The sequence below is a fragment of the Aythya marila genome (genome assembly GCF_965140915.1).
Source record: "Aythya marila genome assembly, chromosome: 4".
Taxonomy (NCBI): Eukaryota; Metazoa; Chordata; class Aves; order Anseriformes; family Anatidae; genus Aythya; species Aythya marila.
In genome coordinates this window covers 61409996-61425556 of record NC_139045.1, presented here as the reverse complement: position 1 = coordinate 61425556, position 15561 = coordinate 61409996, and the positions used below count along the sequence as shown (strand labels likewise).

At 42.4% G+C, this 15561-nt stretch overlaps 1 protein-coding gene across 3 annotated transcripts in view; it reads left to right on the top strand.

The window, feature by feature from the left end:
- The window catches only part of BST1 (bone marrow stromal cell antigen 1), a 52929-nt gene extending 43770 nt beyond the window's left edge, over positions 1–9159 (top strand). The window contains exons 11-15 of one of the 3 annotated variants that reach the window (XM_082758530.1): positions 578–660; positions 2413–2489; positions 3183–3275; positions 5576–5662; positions 7597–9159. In XM_082758530.1, coding sequence (XP_082614656.1) covers positions 578–660; positions 2413–2489; positions 3183–3275; positions 5576–5662; positions 7597–7678 — 422 coding nt within the window. In that variant the 3' untranslated portion in view covers positions 7679–9159. Of the gene's footprint in view, positions 1–577; positions 661–2412; positions 2490–3182; positions 3306–5575; positions 5663–7596 lie in introns of those variants that run through there. The other 2 variants (XM_082758531.1, XM_082758532.1) reach the window with 2 other exon arrangements.
- The last annotated feature ends 6402 nt before the right edge of the window (positions 9160–15561 follow it).

Here is a 15561-nt window from a genome sequence, read left to right as displayed (position 1 = left end):
CTTGTATATCTAGACTTAGACACAGTCCCTTTTCACATTGTCTTTTCTTATAATTTATTTTAAAAGCTTTTTATTTTTTTTTTAATTTTATTTTAAAATTCAATAGGACAAACTGCAAAATAAGAATCCCATTCAAAGGGGTCCTGGCCATAGGCTAGTCACAGTGATGGGGTAGTATGGAGGGACCCTGGCTTTCTGCTGCCCACACGATTCCTGGTTCAGGCTTAGCAAGTTCTAAACTGGGCTGGAATTACAGGAAAAGTTGGGCAAATTTTAATTTTTCAACATGATCGGAAAGTATTTGCAAAGAGCCAACCTGTTTGTCATGTGTAGAAATTGTTTTCCTTGCTCAGATTTCTGAGAATTATTTGCATACTGCGCCTCCAGCTGTCTCACTGAGACGTGTGAGTAAAGAGGAAGACCGTCGGACACATGCAAATTTTCTTTCCTTCTAGAGCCATTTCCTCATGTAGCCATCTTGCTTTGACCAGGGGCAAATCTTTCAAAGCTGTATTAATGTCATAACAATACTCACTCTAGTCTTAGCTATTCTATAAATAATTGTACTTTTTCTCAGGAATCAACTACGAATCTTGTCCAAAACGGAGTGAATGTGAGAGCAACCCTGGCTCTGTATTCTGGAAAACAGCTTCCAAGAGGGTAAGATCTAGAATAAACCTCCCCTAGCCTGAGGATGTTGAAAGGCACTAACTTGCTGGCACTGTCAAAAATCTGAGTTTGCAGATTGGACTTAAAAAGTGGAATACTAAAAGTTCAAAGGAACTTTAGCATTAGGTGCCAGAAAGTGTAGGTTTGGAAATCTGTATTTCCAAGGTCCCATATTTTATATAAGTTGGACCGGAGTTGTCATCAGAGTTTGGGCATTCTTATTGTGGACAGAGGCTGTATGCCAGTGTCTGGAACAATGCGTGGCAGACAGCTGGAGCTTTACAAATAAGACTTACGGTAATAATGCTAACCCTCTCAATTAAATCACAGGGCCCAAACTGCTAAAATACAATATCTTAGAGCTTGTTAGTGTTGAGAGCAGCTCCCAGATTGGCACAGGAGTATGCCAAGTGGCCAAGAGTCCCCTTGCACTTTCCCAGCATAAGCCTGAAGAGGACATCTTCCCACAGTGTTACTGTCCAAGGTTCCTGTACTGTGCCCATCCATATGCACGTGCCAGCTCCAGTCACATGCATGAGACCTTGCTAGTCTGAGTTAAGCAGTTTGCCTGGCTTTGTTGAATCAGCACTTTACAGAGTGCTCATTTCACACCTGCCAGAAAAAAGAATATTCTCCTGGATCAGTTTAATTTTACATGTCTCAGAAGATTTTAGCCTTGATATGACTATTAATAGCTGACTTTCCAGGTGCAGAACAAGCTCAATGTATTCTTCAGCTCTCATGTACATAAGAAAAAGTCTACTCACTGTAAAATATTGTTTTCTAGGTAAACTAGTGTACTTAAATTTTCCAAGCTCAAAACAGTTTTGATGTACAGTTCCAGAGTCTGGGAGGGAAAAACCACCATACAGAGTCAGGCTTGCTCAACTACAAGCTTTCTACTCCAAATAAATTTAAGATCTGCTGAAACTCATACTTATTACATTGGAAAAGTACACATAATTAAACTCTTCTGTAACTCTTGAGAGCTGGGTTTGAGCCACATTGTTTATAAGTAAGAAGAATTGGAGGATTTGATAAGAACAGTCATTCTATATTAAGCTTTTAAAAATTAATTTATTCCACCAATGGATTATGTATCTGGAGTACTGTGGGTTCTTTATGTTGTAATCTAATAGTCTTAAAATATTTGGACACAAGTTTTAAAGAATGAAAGAACAGTGATTAGATGATCCAGTAATTTAAAAATCAAACAAACCTTGGTGATGAGCTTTACTAAAACCACTGTAGGGAAAAATCCCAAGCCGCAAAAGCACACAGAGTGTGAGTCACAGAGCAACAAGTACTGCATGCTTTGCATGTCCTTAAACTTGCGGTAGCTCTGTTCTGGCTCATCCTCAATGCTCGAGTTAAGGCAGCCTGAGGCTTTCTGCACATTGCTGAGGGAACAAGCAGCCCCGTCAGACAGCTGCAGCTGCCAGTGGTCTGGAAAACTGCATCCCTCCTTAAAAACTGAAAATTGTGGCAGCAAAGTTGTTGTACCGTCCCATGCAAGCTCGGATTGCCAATTTATGCCTGGTTAATGCAGCTTTATGGCAGTATTGCCGTAGTGTTTAGAGGCTTGTGTTTGCATGGACATATGTAAGAACCTTGGCCAGATCCTCTACTCGTGTCAGTTCGTTCTGATGACATCGAAGAAGTTAGACTACTCTCTACTAGCTAAGAATTTTGATGTGGCACTGCCTGCAATGCCAGATTGTAATATCCATTTGTTCTGTTTAGTTTGCAGAAGCAGCATGTGGTGTGGTTCAGGTGATGCTTAATGGATCGATAGAAGCCGGAGCTTTCAGAAGCAGCAGGTAGTTACTCGGCATCCACATTTCTCTTGGGCATGCATGCTGGTCAGCAGATCTTTGTCAGTAAGTCCTAGTGCAGGTGGGATTTTGGTGAATTTATATAGGGATCTAAGCCATTGGTTGTAGAGCTTATTCACTTAACTCCTTCTATACAATGTCTCTAACCAAAATCCTTCTGAGGATATATGGGTCAGATCTCCAGTATGATCTTACTGCACAAAGTAGCTTTATTACATTTTAAATCTGAGTTTGTACACTCATAGGAGTGACACACTTCTAGCTGCTTGTGATCTGACTGGGATTTTCCTCTCCAGACTGCTTCCTCGTGTTAGCTGAAGGAAGTGTAGTCTTGAATAATATAGAAAGATGAAGGCTATGCTGGTCAGGACAACAGCCACATTTATTTTCCATGCACCAAACCAAACCCGTAGTCAATAAAACTAACAGGAGAAAAGACACTGAAGACAGAAAAACTTTAGCTTGTTTCTGTCTGCAGACAGTTTCAGAAGATCTCATGAAAGTGAAATAAAAATGGGGAGAAATTGGGGAAAACAATTAAATAGTTTATGAAAATCCAGTAAAAATACAACATTCTTTCACTGGGGATGACAGCAGCACTAAGTGGTGGTAGTTGGGGAACGTACTCTGAACTTCTTACTTAGCTAACTAAGAATGTTTCATGTCCCATTCTTACAGCATTTTTGGAAGTATTGAGATCTTTAACTTAAATCCAGATAAAGTCTCTGAAATACAGATTTGGCTTATGCATGACATCGGTGGACCCCAAAGGTAAACCACACTAATACAAAATGACTAGGGGTGAGTGACTGTCTGTCTAACAGTGACACTGTCTTAAACCTGCTCAGAAAAACTGCTTTGCATTCAGTCTCCTAGCTGCTTGCTTTACAGGAAAGAATAAAACCTTTAGTGTTGTTTTCTTTTGTATTTTCACAGTTACAGCTGGTCACTTACATCTAAGATACAATTATATTCTTGCTTTAAAACAGTTCCATGACATTTAAGTTCCATAACTCCATATTACTCCAAATCCACTGAGCTCTACAGACCATTATTATAGGTGCAGCACTTAAGGCATGGAGCAGGTTAAATTTACAAGGGTGAACAGCTGGAAGATACCTTTTTTTTTCCTACTTTTTTTTTTTTTTTTTTTTTTCCCCACAGAAATAGTATAAATATGCTAATCAGGTGACCAGAGCCATTTTGACAAAGTAATTTCAAACACTGGAACAGCTTGCCCAGAGAGGTTACAGAGTCTCCATCCGTGGACATACTCAAAACCCAGCTGGGTCCTGGGCAACTTGTTCAAGCTGACAGTGGTTGCACTAGATGATCTCAAGTCATCCCCTCCAACCTAAATGATTCTGTGATTGTCATTTTTAATAATAAATCTGTAGTTGAAACACTTATTATCGAATTACTGATACCAGACCAATGACCTCAAATCACATCTGAGCCTTTCTGAGTGACCTTTTTCATCCTGTTCAGATTCCTTGCAGAGCTGTCACATTTCAAGCACTGAGCATGAGGTTCAGTGCCTTTGACTGTCTTCATGGTTCTGTGGTTCACATGGTTATAATGCACTGCTATGGTTTCTTCTGTTAACCCCACATGCCAGAGGCACCAGTTTTGAGAAAATGTTTTCAGGAAGGAGCCTGTGGTGGTCTCAGGAACGAGTATGGACCCCGCAGAGCCCCATGCTCAGGCAGTCTCACTCTCAGACAGTGCCAGCTCCAGCGTTGAAAGCCCTCCCCTAATAAAAGCACAGACACCAGGATTGTTTCTCTGCCAAACAACCTGATGTGTCTGTCAGAGGCACGCGTCTACCATGTGCTCAGCATGCCAGACATATTCTGGTGTCCCATTCTGATGACCCCCTGCACAGAGTTTTGCTGAAGAAAAGTATATGTAATCTGTGCATGAGTTCCCCTGTACATGGCACTTGATCCTTTTTGCCATGATTTCCCAGCGTCAGCAAAGCTATCACATTCCTGCTTCTCAACAGCTTCAACAAGCTGGTGCCCTGCCAGCCCTCCTGACACATCCTCCTCCTGTGCCAAGTTCACAACAGTTTATTGTCAACTTACTTCCAAGGAAGAGGAAGGGTAACTCCAAGAATATTTTATTCCTCTTATCTTCAGATTGTATCTCGTGTTGAATCACTGATAAGATATGCTAAGTCTTGTGAACAAGGAAAAAGCTGGCTCTGCTTTCCACTGATGCCATGTGTTAGGAACAGTCCTTGATTTGTCCCAGTATTGTATTATTGTCCTAATATGTTTGTGTCCCATACTCTGGAGCAAGAGATGATTTTTTGCCCAGGGTAACAAGCCTTTTGCAGTAGCTCTCTGTGTCTCTGACATTTGGCAATCCTCTCCCTGCAACTTGAGGGCCCCTTGGGCTATTGCAAGCAAATTAAGATAAAGATCTCCAAGGTATGACATTGCTAGAAGCTTCACAAAACACCATTAGCTGGGCAAAACAGAAATAACCAAATCTGGGTTCCTACAAATGGAAAAGGAGTTGAAACAGACGCTTCTCTAAACGGAGTAGCAGTATCCAGCGCACTGAGCCAAACAAACAGGAGACCATATCCTGCTTCCTCCCACGTTTTTTGTCTGTTTCCACTGATCTTATGTCCTACTCAGGAAATAGCTTCTGGATTTTGTGATTGGCTTTGTCTCTATTGCACAGAGGACTCGATCCCTTTGTCCTTCCACAGATTTGAATGAGCCTTATGGCACGTTCCTGTTGATGGAGGCCACCAGCACCTCTGGAGCAGTTCCAGAGTACACTGAACTTGTGAATGGTTCTGAATTACTTCCCATAGATAGCTTCCTGAAAAATCTTTTTGTATAAGTTACACAACTGAACGTCAAATAGTTCCTACAGGCAAATGCCCAATGGCAGTCAAAGCACCACACACCAATATGGGCTTCACAGCACATTAGCAAATAAGATTAATATCTGCTTTTTAAGAATCTTATCTGAAATAAAGTGACTTGGCACTGAATTCAGCTGAGCTTCTTGCACACTTGAGGAACACAAGTAACGAAGACTTTTCTCTCCAGTGAGTCATGCTCAGGTCATTCCATACAGAGGTTAAAACGCATCTTAGAAGAGAGAAACTTCACGATCACCTGTGAAGACGATTACAGGTAATTCTCATTGGTGTCTGCTTGCTAACATAAAACTAATATTGCATCTCCATCTCTGCTTGATATCAGTTTCCTGGTTTACAGCAAACTAGAGCAGACTCCCCTCTTGCTTCCACCACACCTCTTCAGTGTGCTGTGTGCTTCTCAGGGCCTTCCACTCGTGCTGCAGAGCTCCTGTTGGCTGCGGCTGGAGCTTGCTCTCTGCCCTGCACTCCAGAAGGTCACTGCTGTTGGGCACGCTCAGCTGCCTTCAGAAAAGAAGCAATCCAGCCTCCTTCAACAGATCGTCATCTGACCAGGCTTTTACCTAGGATAATCAAAACCAAGCAGGCAGCTTTCCTCCTGGCTGCATGCAGATAACACACTGTGTCAAGGATGGTCCTTCCTTACTTCCTTTGCTATAGTTGGAGCTTCCTTTCCATCCAGATACTTTGTCAGGGAGTGAGACACGGGACATGATAAGCATTATTAAATAGTATGATTCCCCACTGTCAGGAGATAAAAACAGGAGTCCAGGAAGCAGAACAGTCCAAGTTCTGACCTGACTGAAATCTCTGCCTGCTGAGGAGTTACAAAAGCCTGAGGACCTTTATCCTTCTGTGTCGGTTCAGAGACCTTCACACAGAGAAAGAATGTTCTTTAGTGACATTAAAAAAGCAGCCAGGGTTCAGTTTTACTCATAAAGCTCTATAATCTTATCTTATCTGCTAAGAACAGCTTTTCAGAATGAAAAAGTCATACTTCGATAAGAACCCTTCCAAAGTAAACAAACATTTCTATAAATAAGTGAGTTCATGACATTGGTTTTAAATAAGGGAAAGTTTGTATGTGGAAGAGACATTTGCCCTACAAATACCTTACGTGGTGCTAGGATTTTTCTCTTGAAGGCAGTGATAGATCCCTGTTTTTTTATGTACTGCCGAACCTGGTTAATGGGTTCTTGCACATTGTGAAAAAACTAACACTGGTGTAGCATGTACTTCTGCCAAATCATGATGCTCATGGACTTGCTTTCTCTTTGGGTAACTGCAGTCTTTAACAAATACTTCCAGGACTTGCAAGCAAATGCAAACTATCTCAGCCTAAGTTCAAAGAAGCTAAGGGACCAGGGAGAAAGAAGAAATATTTGGTAACTTAGATCCCCCATGGCGCAGCACACAAAGAAACCTTCAGCACTTCATGAAGAGTATGTTGCTGAGACTCACAACTCGCTTTTGAAGATAGAATAAGCAGTAGAGCTTTTAGGCAGCACTTAACTAACAGATGCATAAACAACTATGTAGAGCAACATGGACAATTTTTAAATTATTATTTCGCATAGAGAGCAATAATAAAATAAGCAATTTACATGTGCAGTAAAACTCTTCAGGATGGACAGGACAAGTTAGCATAATTCCTCTGAAATCTCTGCAGGCAGAACTGTGTGCATCTGTATCAGCTCAGCATCTGGTATTTCGTGCCACATAGAAATTGATGCTGATAATTACCTCTTGTTTTTGTCAGCGTCAGCAGTGTTTTCCACAAGTAACTCAAAAACCTGGATGTACTTGTAACAAAACATCTAATCCTAAATAATATTTTTAGCAACAGCTGTACATGGTATCAGCAGGGGCTACTGCAGGGTAAGCAGGATGATGAACTTCCAGCATGGCAGCAACTCCGTAGCCGGTGAAAGGTATCTTCTTTATCATATATTTTTGCTATGAGAGCACTGCTGGCATGCAGTGAGTTCACTACACCTCATAGCCACTTTCTCTTGTCCCGATGACTATAAACAAAGTTACCTTTCTGCAGCAGTGTCTAAAACAAGTTACCTTAAGGAATCTACTTGATAACACACAGAGGTAACATGCACTTTGACTTTCATGTTGCATATAGTACATAACAGTACTTGCATGTGGTGACTACATATTTATTTTTATGTTTTATCCCAGGCCGGTCCAGCTCCTTCAGTGTGTACGTAATCCTGACCACGAGGACTGCAGGCTTTGCCCCAGCAGCATGGAAACTCCGTGAAACAGTGTGCTCCACGCTATTTGATTTTTTTATTATCTGTGTGTAAAACTGGAAAAGACGTGGCTACATAGCTTAGAGGGACAAATAGTGCTATGGTGTACAGAGCCAATAACCAGCAGTCCTTGCTGTGATACTAACAGCCAAGTAGCAGGAGGTGGTACCTTACGTGTGATTCCTGTACACACATGAGCAAACAAACGTACTGTTGCAGGAAGGCCAGGGACTTGTATGATGGTTGAGGGCTGAAGCTTTGTTCTGGTTTCTTCCCTCTTGTCCAGCTCCCATTGTGTGCAGAGCATCGGGGCAGGGCTCCCTGGGAAGTGCACAAAGAGAGTTTCCAGTGGAGACACAACTTGCTGTGATCAGTGTGCTGCCTCAGAAAGGCTGGAAGGGAAATGCCAGGAGCACATGGAATATCCCCCAGTAGGGAATATTTATTGCCCAGTGGCACGCGTTATAGACACCAATGATTTGTACAGGTCGGGGGAATCAATAAGGGAGGCCTGGGATTTCTCCTGTAGCTGCCTCTGGAGGTTGGAGGTTTCATTTATTGGGCAATGCCCTGGAGCCAGGCGGAGCCAGGCAGGGCTCTGACCCTTCCTCCCAGGGACTGTGGCACCTCTGATCAGGCAAAGCAGATGATGGAAGAGATAAAGCAATTCTTACCTTCTAATGGGCACCACACTAAGTGGCTGGTGAGGAAACAGCAGAGCTGAGCCAAGAGGAGACCAGAAGCTGCTCAGCATTGCCAGCATCTGTAAGAACACATCTGGTGGGTAGCTGGGGAGAGAAAATAGCAAGACTGACTCAGGCATTCCCATTGAAACCCTACTGGAAGCATAGTTGTGGTTCAGGTTGCATTCTTTTCTTAATATAGCAGTAAGTGTGAGCCTCCCAGCTTTCATAAAGGGCCCCTCAGGCCAGAGCTTGGCCATCCACTGGGATAGACACAAACATCCAGAGGCTGCCGCAGTAAGGAGTCTCTCCTGACCTCAGGTGCTGAGGTGAAAGGTGAGGCCTTGCAGTGTGTGACTCACAAGCAGAAGGTTGTGATGCCGTGTATTTTAGTGACCACGCAAGCTAGTATAACTTGGAGCACCTCTAGATAAACCTTTGCTCTATAATACAGGAGCCTGCACTGGGCATAGCTTGACCATACCCAAGCCCTTGCCCATAATGTTTACATGAATTGAAATGATTTTTATTTGCACTCTGCAATGTAACTGCTTAGATGCATTGACTCAGACATACGTTAATACTTGTAAATAGGCTATTTCTGACTATAAGTCAAGAGTCTGTCTTCAACCTCACTTTTGTACCTTTTCTGATGTACTATAAAACGTTGACTGTCAAATCAAGATCTCTAATAAAATCGCTAATGGCAAATGCTGTTAATTCAGTTTCACGTTCTAGTTAACCTCAGACTGGACATGAAAATAAGCTGCTTCCTAAAAGAGAGGGGTATTTCTGTATGAAGTGGAAGTCAAGAATAAATGGAATAATTTTACAAGGATTTCTGCAGAATGTTTAACTGTGAGCGTAAGAACTAAGCAAACCAAAGAGAATTAATCTTTCATTCTGTTCTTCTTCCTTCCCAAACTTATTACTTTTTACTTTTTTTTTTTTTTATTTTTTCTTTTTGAAGCTGCCTCCAGGCATTAATGAAAGAGTATGGCCCTGCCATCTCCATGGGGGTGGTGTGGGGGCTTAGCCTGAATTGAGGATGTATGGAAACTTGCAGCAATATTTACTGTCAGAAGGTGTTTAATGCCTGCCAGCAGGGAGTGGGGATGGGACCAGAGGGGCAAGGCACGAGGATGAGGCACAGGGACAGCACAGCCTCTGGTGATTGCCTCTCACTTGGGGATCATCTGAGTTGAGAGGGAGGCCCTCCCGTGCCTCTGGCTATCTGAAAGCAGTTTGTTCCTATCTGGGTGTGACCAAAGAACAGGAGATACATGTCAAGCCAGGAGACAAGCATGGTGTGCTGCAAGGGGAGATGATTAACAAATAACTTGGGTTTGTCTTGGTTTGATCAAGTTTCATTCAACTGTCTGCAGCACAGACCTGTTAGACGTATGCTCAGATAGAGTAAACATAACCCCATGACTACCAGCTAAATGTCTCCCAGCAGCCAGAAATGCACAGGAAAAATAACTCAGAAATTCACTTAAAATATGAAACTCCGCAAAGGAAAGCAGAGAAAGGCCTCAGGACATACCCTCCCCAGGCTGCACCCTTGCTCCCTCCTCCATCATGTACAGAGAAGTTATTTAATTTGTAGGCACTGGAAAGTGAAACATCCTGTTGTTATCTTGAACAGAGATATCCATATATATATATGCTGTTCTCAGCCATGTTAGTGGAGAAAGGTTACTGTTCTTATCAGGGATTGCATAATAAAACGTTAAAAAGCAAATCTGTGCTTTTGAAAAAGGCAGTGCACATTGCAAAGCGTGCAAAATGCCACACTTTCATAGGGAAACCTGGCAATAAACCACAGTTACCATTAGGAGAATAACTGACCTGATGATCGCCTGGTTTCATTTGGATTGGTTATTCTGCTGCCAAAAGGAGCTGCAAATGTTGTGGATTTGTAGGTGGAGGGACAGGGTGGAGGGGGCAGAACCCCAGTGGTGCACTTGCACTCATGAAGGGAGAAGGTTTTTTTTTTTATCCACCCTCACATGGCTGGCATGCCCTGCAGACATGCCCTGCCAGGCAAGTATCATTCCAAAACCAATTGCTCCACTGAAAACATGTAAACCAAAACACTCCCAAAGTAATACAAAGGCCCAAATTCACAGACACCTAAATAAAAGGAAAAATCAAGCATGCATTCTTTTCCACAGCATGGAAGAAATGTTTCCTAATTTAGTTTGAAACATGTCCAATTTTGAAAAAAATGCTTTCAACCTGATGAAGTGAACCTCTGTCACAACTTGTTCAAGATAAATGGGCTAGATGGTGCCCCAGGCTCATAGCAAACACTGCCAAGAGCACTGCTCGGAAACCCAAGAGGCACCCAAGTCATTGTGTGATAAGGTGGTATCAGCACTGTGCCCTCCCAGAACCGCACAGTGCCATGAAAGCTACTTCTGTGACCCCATTACCCCTGTATTCATGCTCCCTCAGCCTTTGATGTACTTAACCTGAGTAGAGCCTGCTATTCCTGCACTTATTTTTGAGATTAGGAAGCTAATGAAACACAGAAAGATCTGTTCTCTTTGCCAGTCATTACTTGGCCATGGGTATTTACCACGAATCATGGTGTTTGATTTAAAACATTTTGGCCTCTCATAGGGTCAGAAGGCTCAATAGGAGCAAATGCAAATAGCCTGAATTCCTCTTGGGTCCTTACCTCTCGTGTTTCTTCTTGGCTGACCCCAGGTAGCTCCCCCACCCTTCACTTGGGTCTCAGTCTCCACACAGTCACCCTGCAGGGCCACCGGCTCTCTCCAAGACCCATATATAGGGACATAAGTGAAATTAAGCTGACTTTCCCTTACAACAACAACCCTTACAGGTCTAGAGGAAGAGCTAAAGCCTGGAAACAAAGATTTAAACATGAAAGGTAATAAATCTTACCCTCAAAGCCCCAAAGCCTTTTATTTATTTATTTATTTATTTATTTATTTATTTTTAAAGCTATTATCCTGCTTTCTTGGAGTCCAAAATTCTTACTGCAGTACCTGTAACCTAATCTATAGTCTTTGAAGAGGGGTTTTTGATTTTGTTTATGTGTGTGTTGGCAGTGTATAGTGCAGTAGATCTGGGTTCCCATAGACACTGGCAATAAGGGACCGGTTTTGATGGGACTCTGGGCATAGCTGCAGCACTGCAGGGACTATCAGCCAGAGGCAGAACCTTCACCTCCACTGACCTGGGCTGCCCTTCATGCATGTGCCTGGGAAGACTCCCTGATACTCAAAAGCATTTTCTTACCTAAAAGAGTCCCATAGCAGGAGCAGAAAAGTGAGATCAGCCTTCAGTTGGGAAAGCCTGCCAGGAAGATAATGAGAAGAGGCTGCATCTCAGAAACTCTTAATAACAATATCACAGGCTTAAGATGGCAATTAAATGTGCTAACGGACTGATCTTTCCTATTAAGTAGTTTGAAAGCAGTGATGCACTGGCTAATCCAACAAAATCACTTTGCACGTAGAACACAAAGATGGGTGACAAGGTAAAAACAATAGTGAGTCTGTATGACAGGAGCAAAACCACAGAAAATACATGGTAGGAGAGCTACACCAATAGCTCTCGCAGCGCTGGGAGACTCCAGAGAACAGCTTTTTTCCATTCCTACTCTTCTTGAAATGCTAGCCAAAGCAATGGTACTGTGCTGCAACCAGACCTGGGACTTCTGCTGCTGAGGCCCTAGGAATTAGAGCTAAAGGTCTCCTGTCTATCAGCAAAATCACACTGTGGGTCAGGCACAAAGGGGATGTATAATTGGCTAACAATTACTGGGATAGTTAAAATATTTATTCATCATGATGCTTTGTATAGAGCCATATTTTTGTGCTATAATGTGCTGCATACAAAGGCAGGTGACCAGAAGGATCAGCCTTGCTTCCCCTGAGGACAGACATTCAGTAACATCAGTGTGTGGCTGTGCGCTTGGTGTACGGCAGGCAAACTGTGAAAAGACTGAGAAGTGGTTTAGGCAAACACAGACTACAGAAATAAACAAAACACCAATATGGGTAACAGTTCCTGCACTAAAATATTGCTAAAAACAGGAACCAGGAAAACAGTGCCAGTTTCCACAATTTCTTGTCAGAGGCTCATAATTTTCATGAGTAATAACAGACATTTCATACATGAAGAAATAAAAGAATAACAAATGTCTTGATAAGTTTAACCAAGTTCTGGGAATGACGATCCTTTTTTCATTAATGAACTGCCTTTTCCTCTGAGCTGTATCGAATGCACCATGCAGGTAGTGATTCATTTCTACGCCTATTAGGGAATTGCTGTTTGGCATGGGGCAAACAATTTAACCTCCAGATTTGAGATTTCCTGCCTGAATGGGAGGAATGATGAGATCATATTTTTAAATTTTACAGTCACGATGGTCATCATAGTCTCTCGGCTGATCTTACAAATGCTACAGCTCTTTAGTTTCATCCTATCGTGCCTCTGTTCTGCCCTGGAATTGCGCACTAGGCTGATGCATCCTTTCCAGGAAGGCCAGTAGCCTCGTGCTTGCTGATAACGTCAGTCAATGAAGTACCCACTCTTCCCATGGTAGCTTGTTACTCAGCCTCATTATTGAAAATTAATCTAAACTTTGCCAATATTAATGTTCCAGCAACTTCTTTTTATATCCTGTGCTGAAGACTCTGGGGAATTAGTGTTCTGGGGAATGGTAGCTTCTCCTGGTGAAAGGAATTCTCCATCCAGACACTTCTCACTCTTTTCTGGTGAATTAAAGAGATCAAACTTTTTAAACATGATATGTTTGTTAAAATTAGTGACTTTTTACTTCACCCTCTCACATTCTTTGTTATTCTTCTCGCAGTGCAAAGAGACATCATCTTATATCCCCTGTGGCGTGCTGATTATTGGGCTGGATTGACATAGCTAGATTGAAATTCAGTCCTTCCTTTTGCTGGGTTTATTGCTAATGAGTCATCGCAAAATGATGACAGAAAGTCACAGGTTGATTGGAGCAAAGTTGAGAGGCAGATTCTTTACTACTGAAAACAAAATCAGTTGTTACTCTAATATGCCCCAGCAGAAGTGGGGGGACTCTGTGGTCAAAATACTCAGGAAAGGCTACAGGAAAGGCAGCCTCTCTTTCAAGTGTGCCTTTGATTTCATCTGTTTTACACATTCTTTCATGACACAACATCAGTTAACACATTAGGGTAGACAAGACTTTTTTCAATCTCATACCAAACACATTCTTACCGTACTACCTTGGTTAATTATTAGTCCAAACATTCTAGCTTAACAGAACTAGAGCAAGTTGATTTTTCTTTTCTAATCCAGTCATTTTACCACTCCAAACTTTTTGAGAAAGAGCATTTCTACACAGCAATATACTTGCAATACAGATTATGTGTATCAAAAGGTATTCATTAGCTTTTCTGAAAACCAAAAAGACCTCACCAGCATCAACATATCACTATCTCATTACACCAAGAGAATAACAACAATCCTGGCAAGTTAAAGACATCCTTAACAACGTCTGAGATGTCTCCTAATGTAAGTACTAAACTGAAGCACACAAAGTCAAGGAAACCTAGTTGTAGACCTGCTGATGCTATAGAGTCCTCTTTAACTCCCCAGCCCTGCCCCAATGCCACATATGTGCCATATGACCATAATTCTATTCTTCTTTCCTGTTTATGTCTAGTTTCTACTCAGTCCCCCAGGAAAACAGAGATACTCATACATTAATGAGATGGAAGGCACAAGCACATGGGCTGTGCAATATAACTGAACACTGAAGCCAAAAAAAAGATAATCAACACTTCAAAGAAGATGAGAAAAATCACTTAATATCTGCTGTCTTTTTGGTTTGCATTGCTTGTGCTCACAGTCTCACAATATTATCTGAAAGTAAATGAAATAGCAATAATTTATTGGAAGATGACTGATTTTGATCTGGGAATGTACAGCACGACAAATTACGTCAGTGCAAAAGTAATTGCTTTCTAATTTAAATGTCAAAAATTATACAGCTCCCCAGCAGAAATATTCTATTCTGCATTTCTAAAATTGCCACTCTGTTCACTGACATTACGTTCAATTAGCTCAGGCAAGGTTACTTTGGCTGAGCCTTGGCATGATAAAGCTTGATGTAGTAAATTAAAAATGGGTAGGAAATTATTTATATATCTCCTCCAGTACTATTTTCAGCAGTGTGTGAGTTGTACTAAATACCAATGACAGTGAAAGTAGAAAATGCCTGGGCTGTCCCATGAGTTCCTAGGAACTTAGTGGTAAATACATGCAGAATAGAGTCCATTGCAAAATATTTCTAGCCAGAGGTAAGAATCTTGTTACCATCATTACCTGAATTCAATTAAAACTCCTTTTAGTATTGACAAACTCCTTTTAGTATTGACAGGAATATTTCAGTTAATGATCACTGGGACAGAACCCAGCCTTTCACAGACTCACAGAATGGCTCAGGAGGGAAGGGACCTCTGGGCGTCCAACCCCTGCTCCAGCAGGGCCCCCAGAGCAGGCAGCCCAGAAGCACATCCAGGGGGCTTTTGAAGATCTCCAAGGAGGAGACCCCACAGCCTCTGGACAACCTGTGCTGGGGCTCTATCACCTGCACAGCACAGGAGTGCTGCCTGGTGTTCAGGAGAAACCTCTTGTGTTCCAGTTTGTGCCCATTGCCTCTTGTCCTGGAACTGGGCACAACTGGAAAGAGGCTGACTCCATCTTCTTAGCACCCTCCCTGCAGGTATTTAATGACTTTAATGAGATCCCCCTGAGCCTCATCTTCTCCATGCTGAATAGCCCCAGCTCTCTCAGCCTTTCCTCATAGGAGAAGTGCTCCAGTCCCATCACCATCTTCATGGCAATTCATTGTACTTTCTCCAGCAGCTTCATGTCCCTCTTGTTCTGGAAGCCCAGAACTGGACCCAGCACTCCAAGTATGGCCTCACCAGTGTTGAGTAGAGGAGCAGGATCACCTCCCTCAACCTGCTGCCTAATGCAGCCCAGGATACCATTAGCCTTCTTTGTGGCAAGGGAACATTAGTTCAATGTGATGTCCACCAGGACCTAAGGTCCTTTTCTGACAAGCTGTTTTCCAGCTGGGTGGCCTTCAGTATGTACTGGTGCATTGGGCTGTTCCTGACCAAATAGGAAGCAGCACAGCTCCCACACGTGTGGATGGAGTGGCACTCTTCATG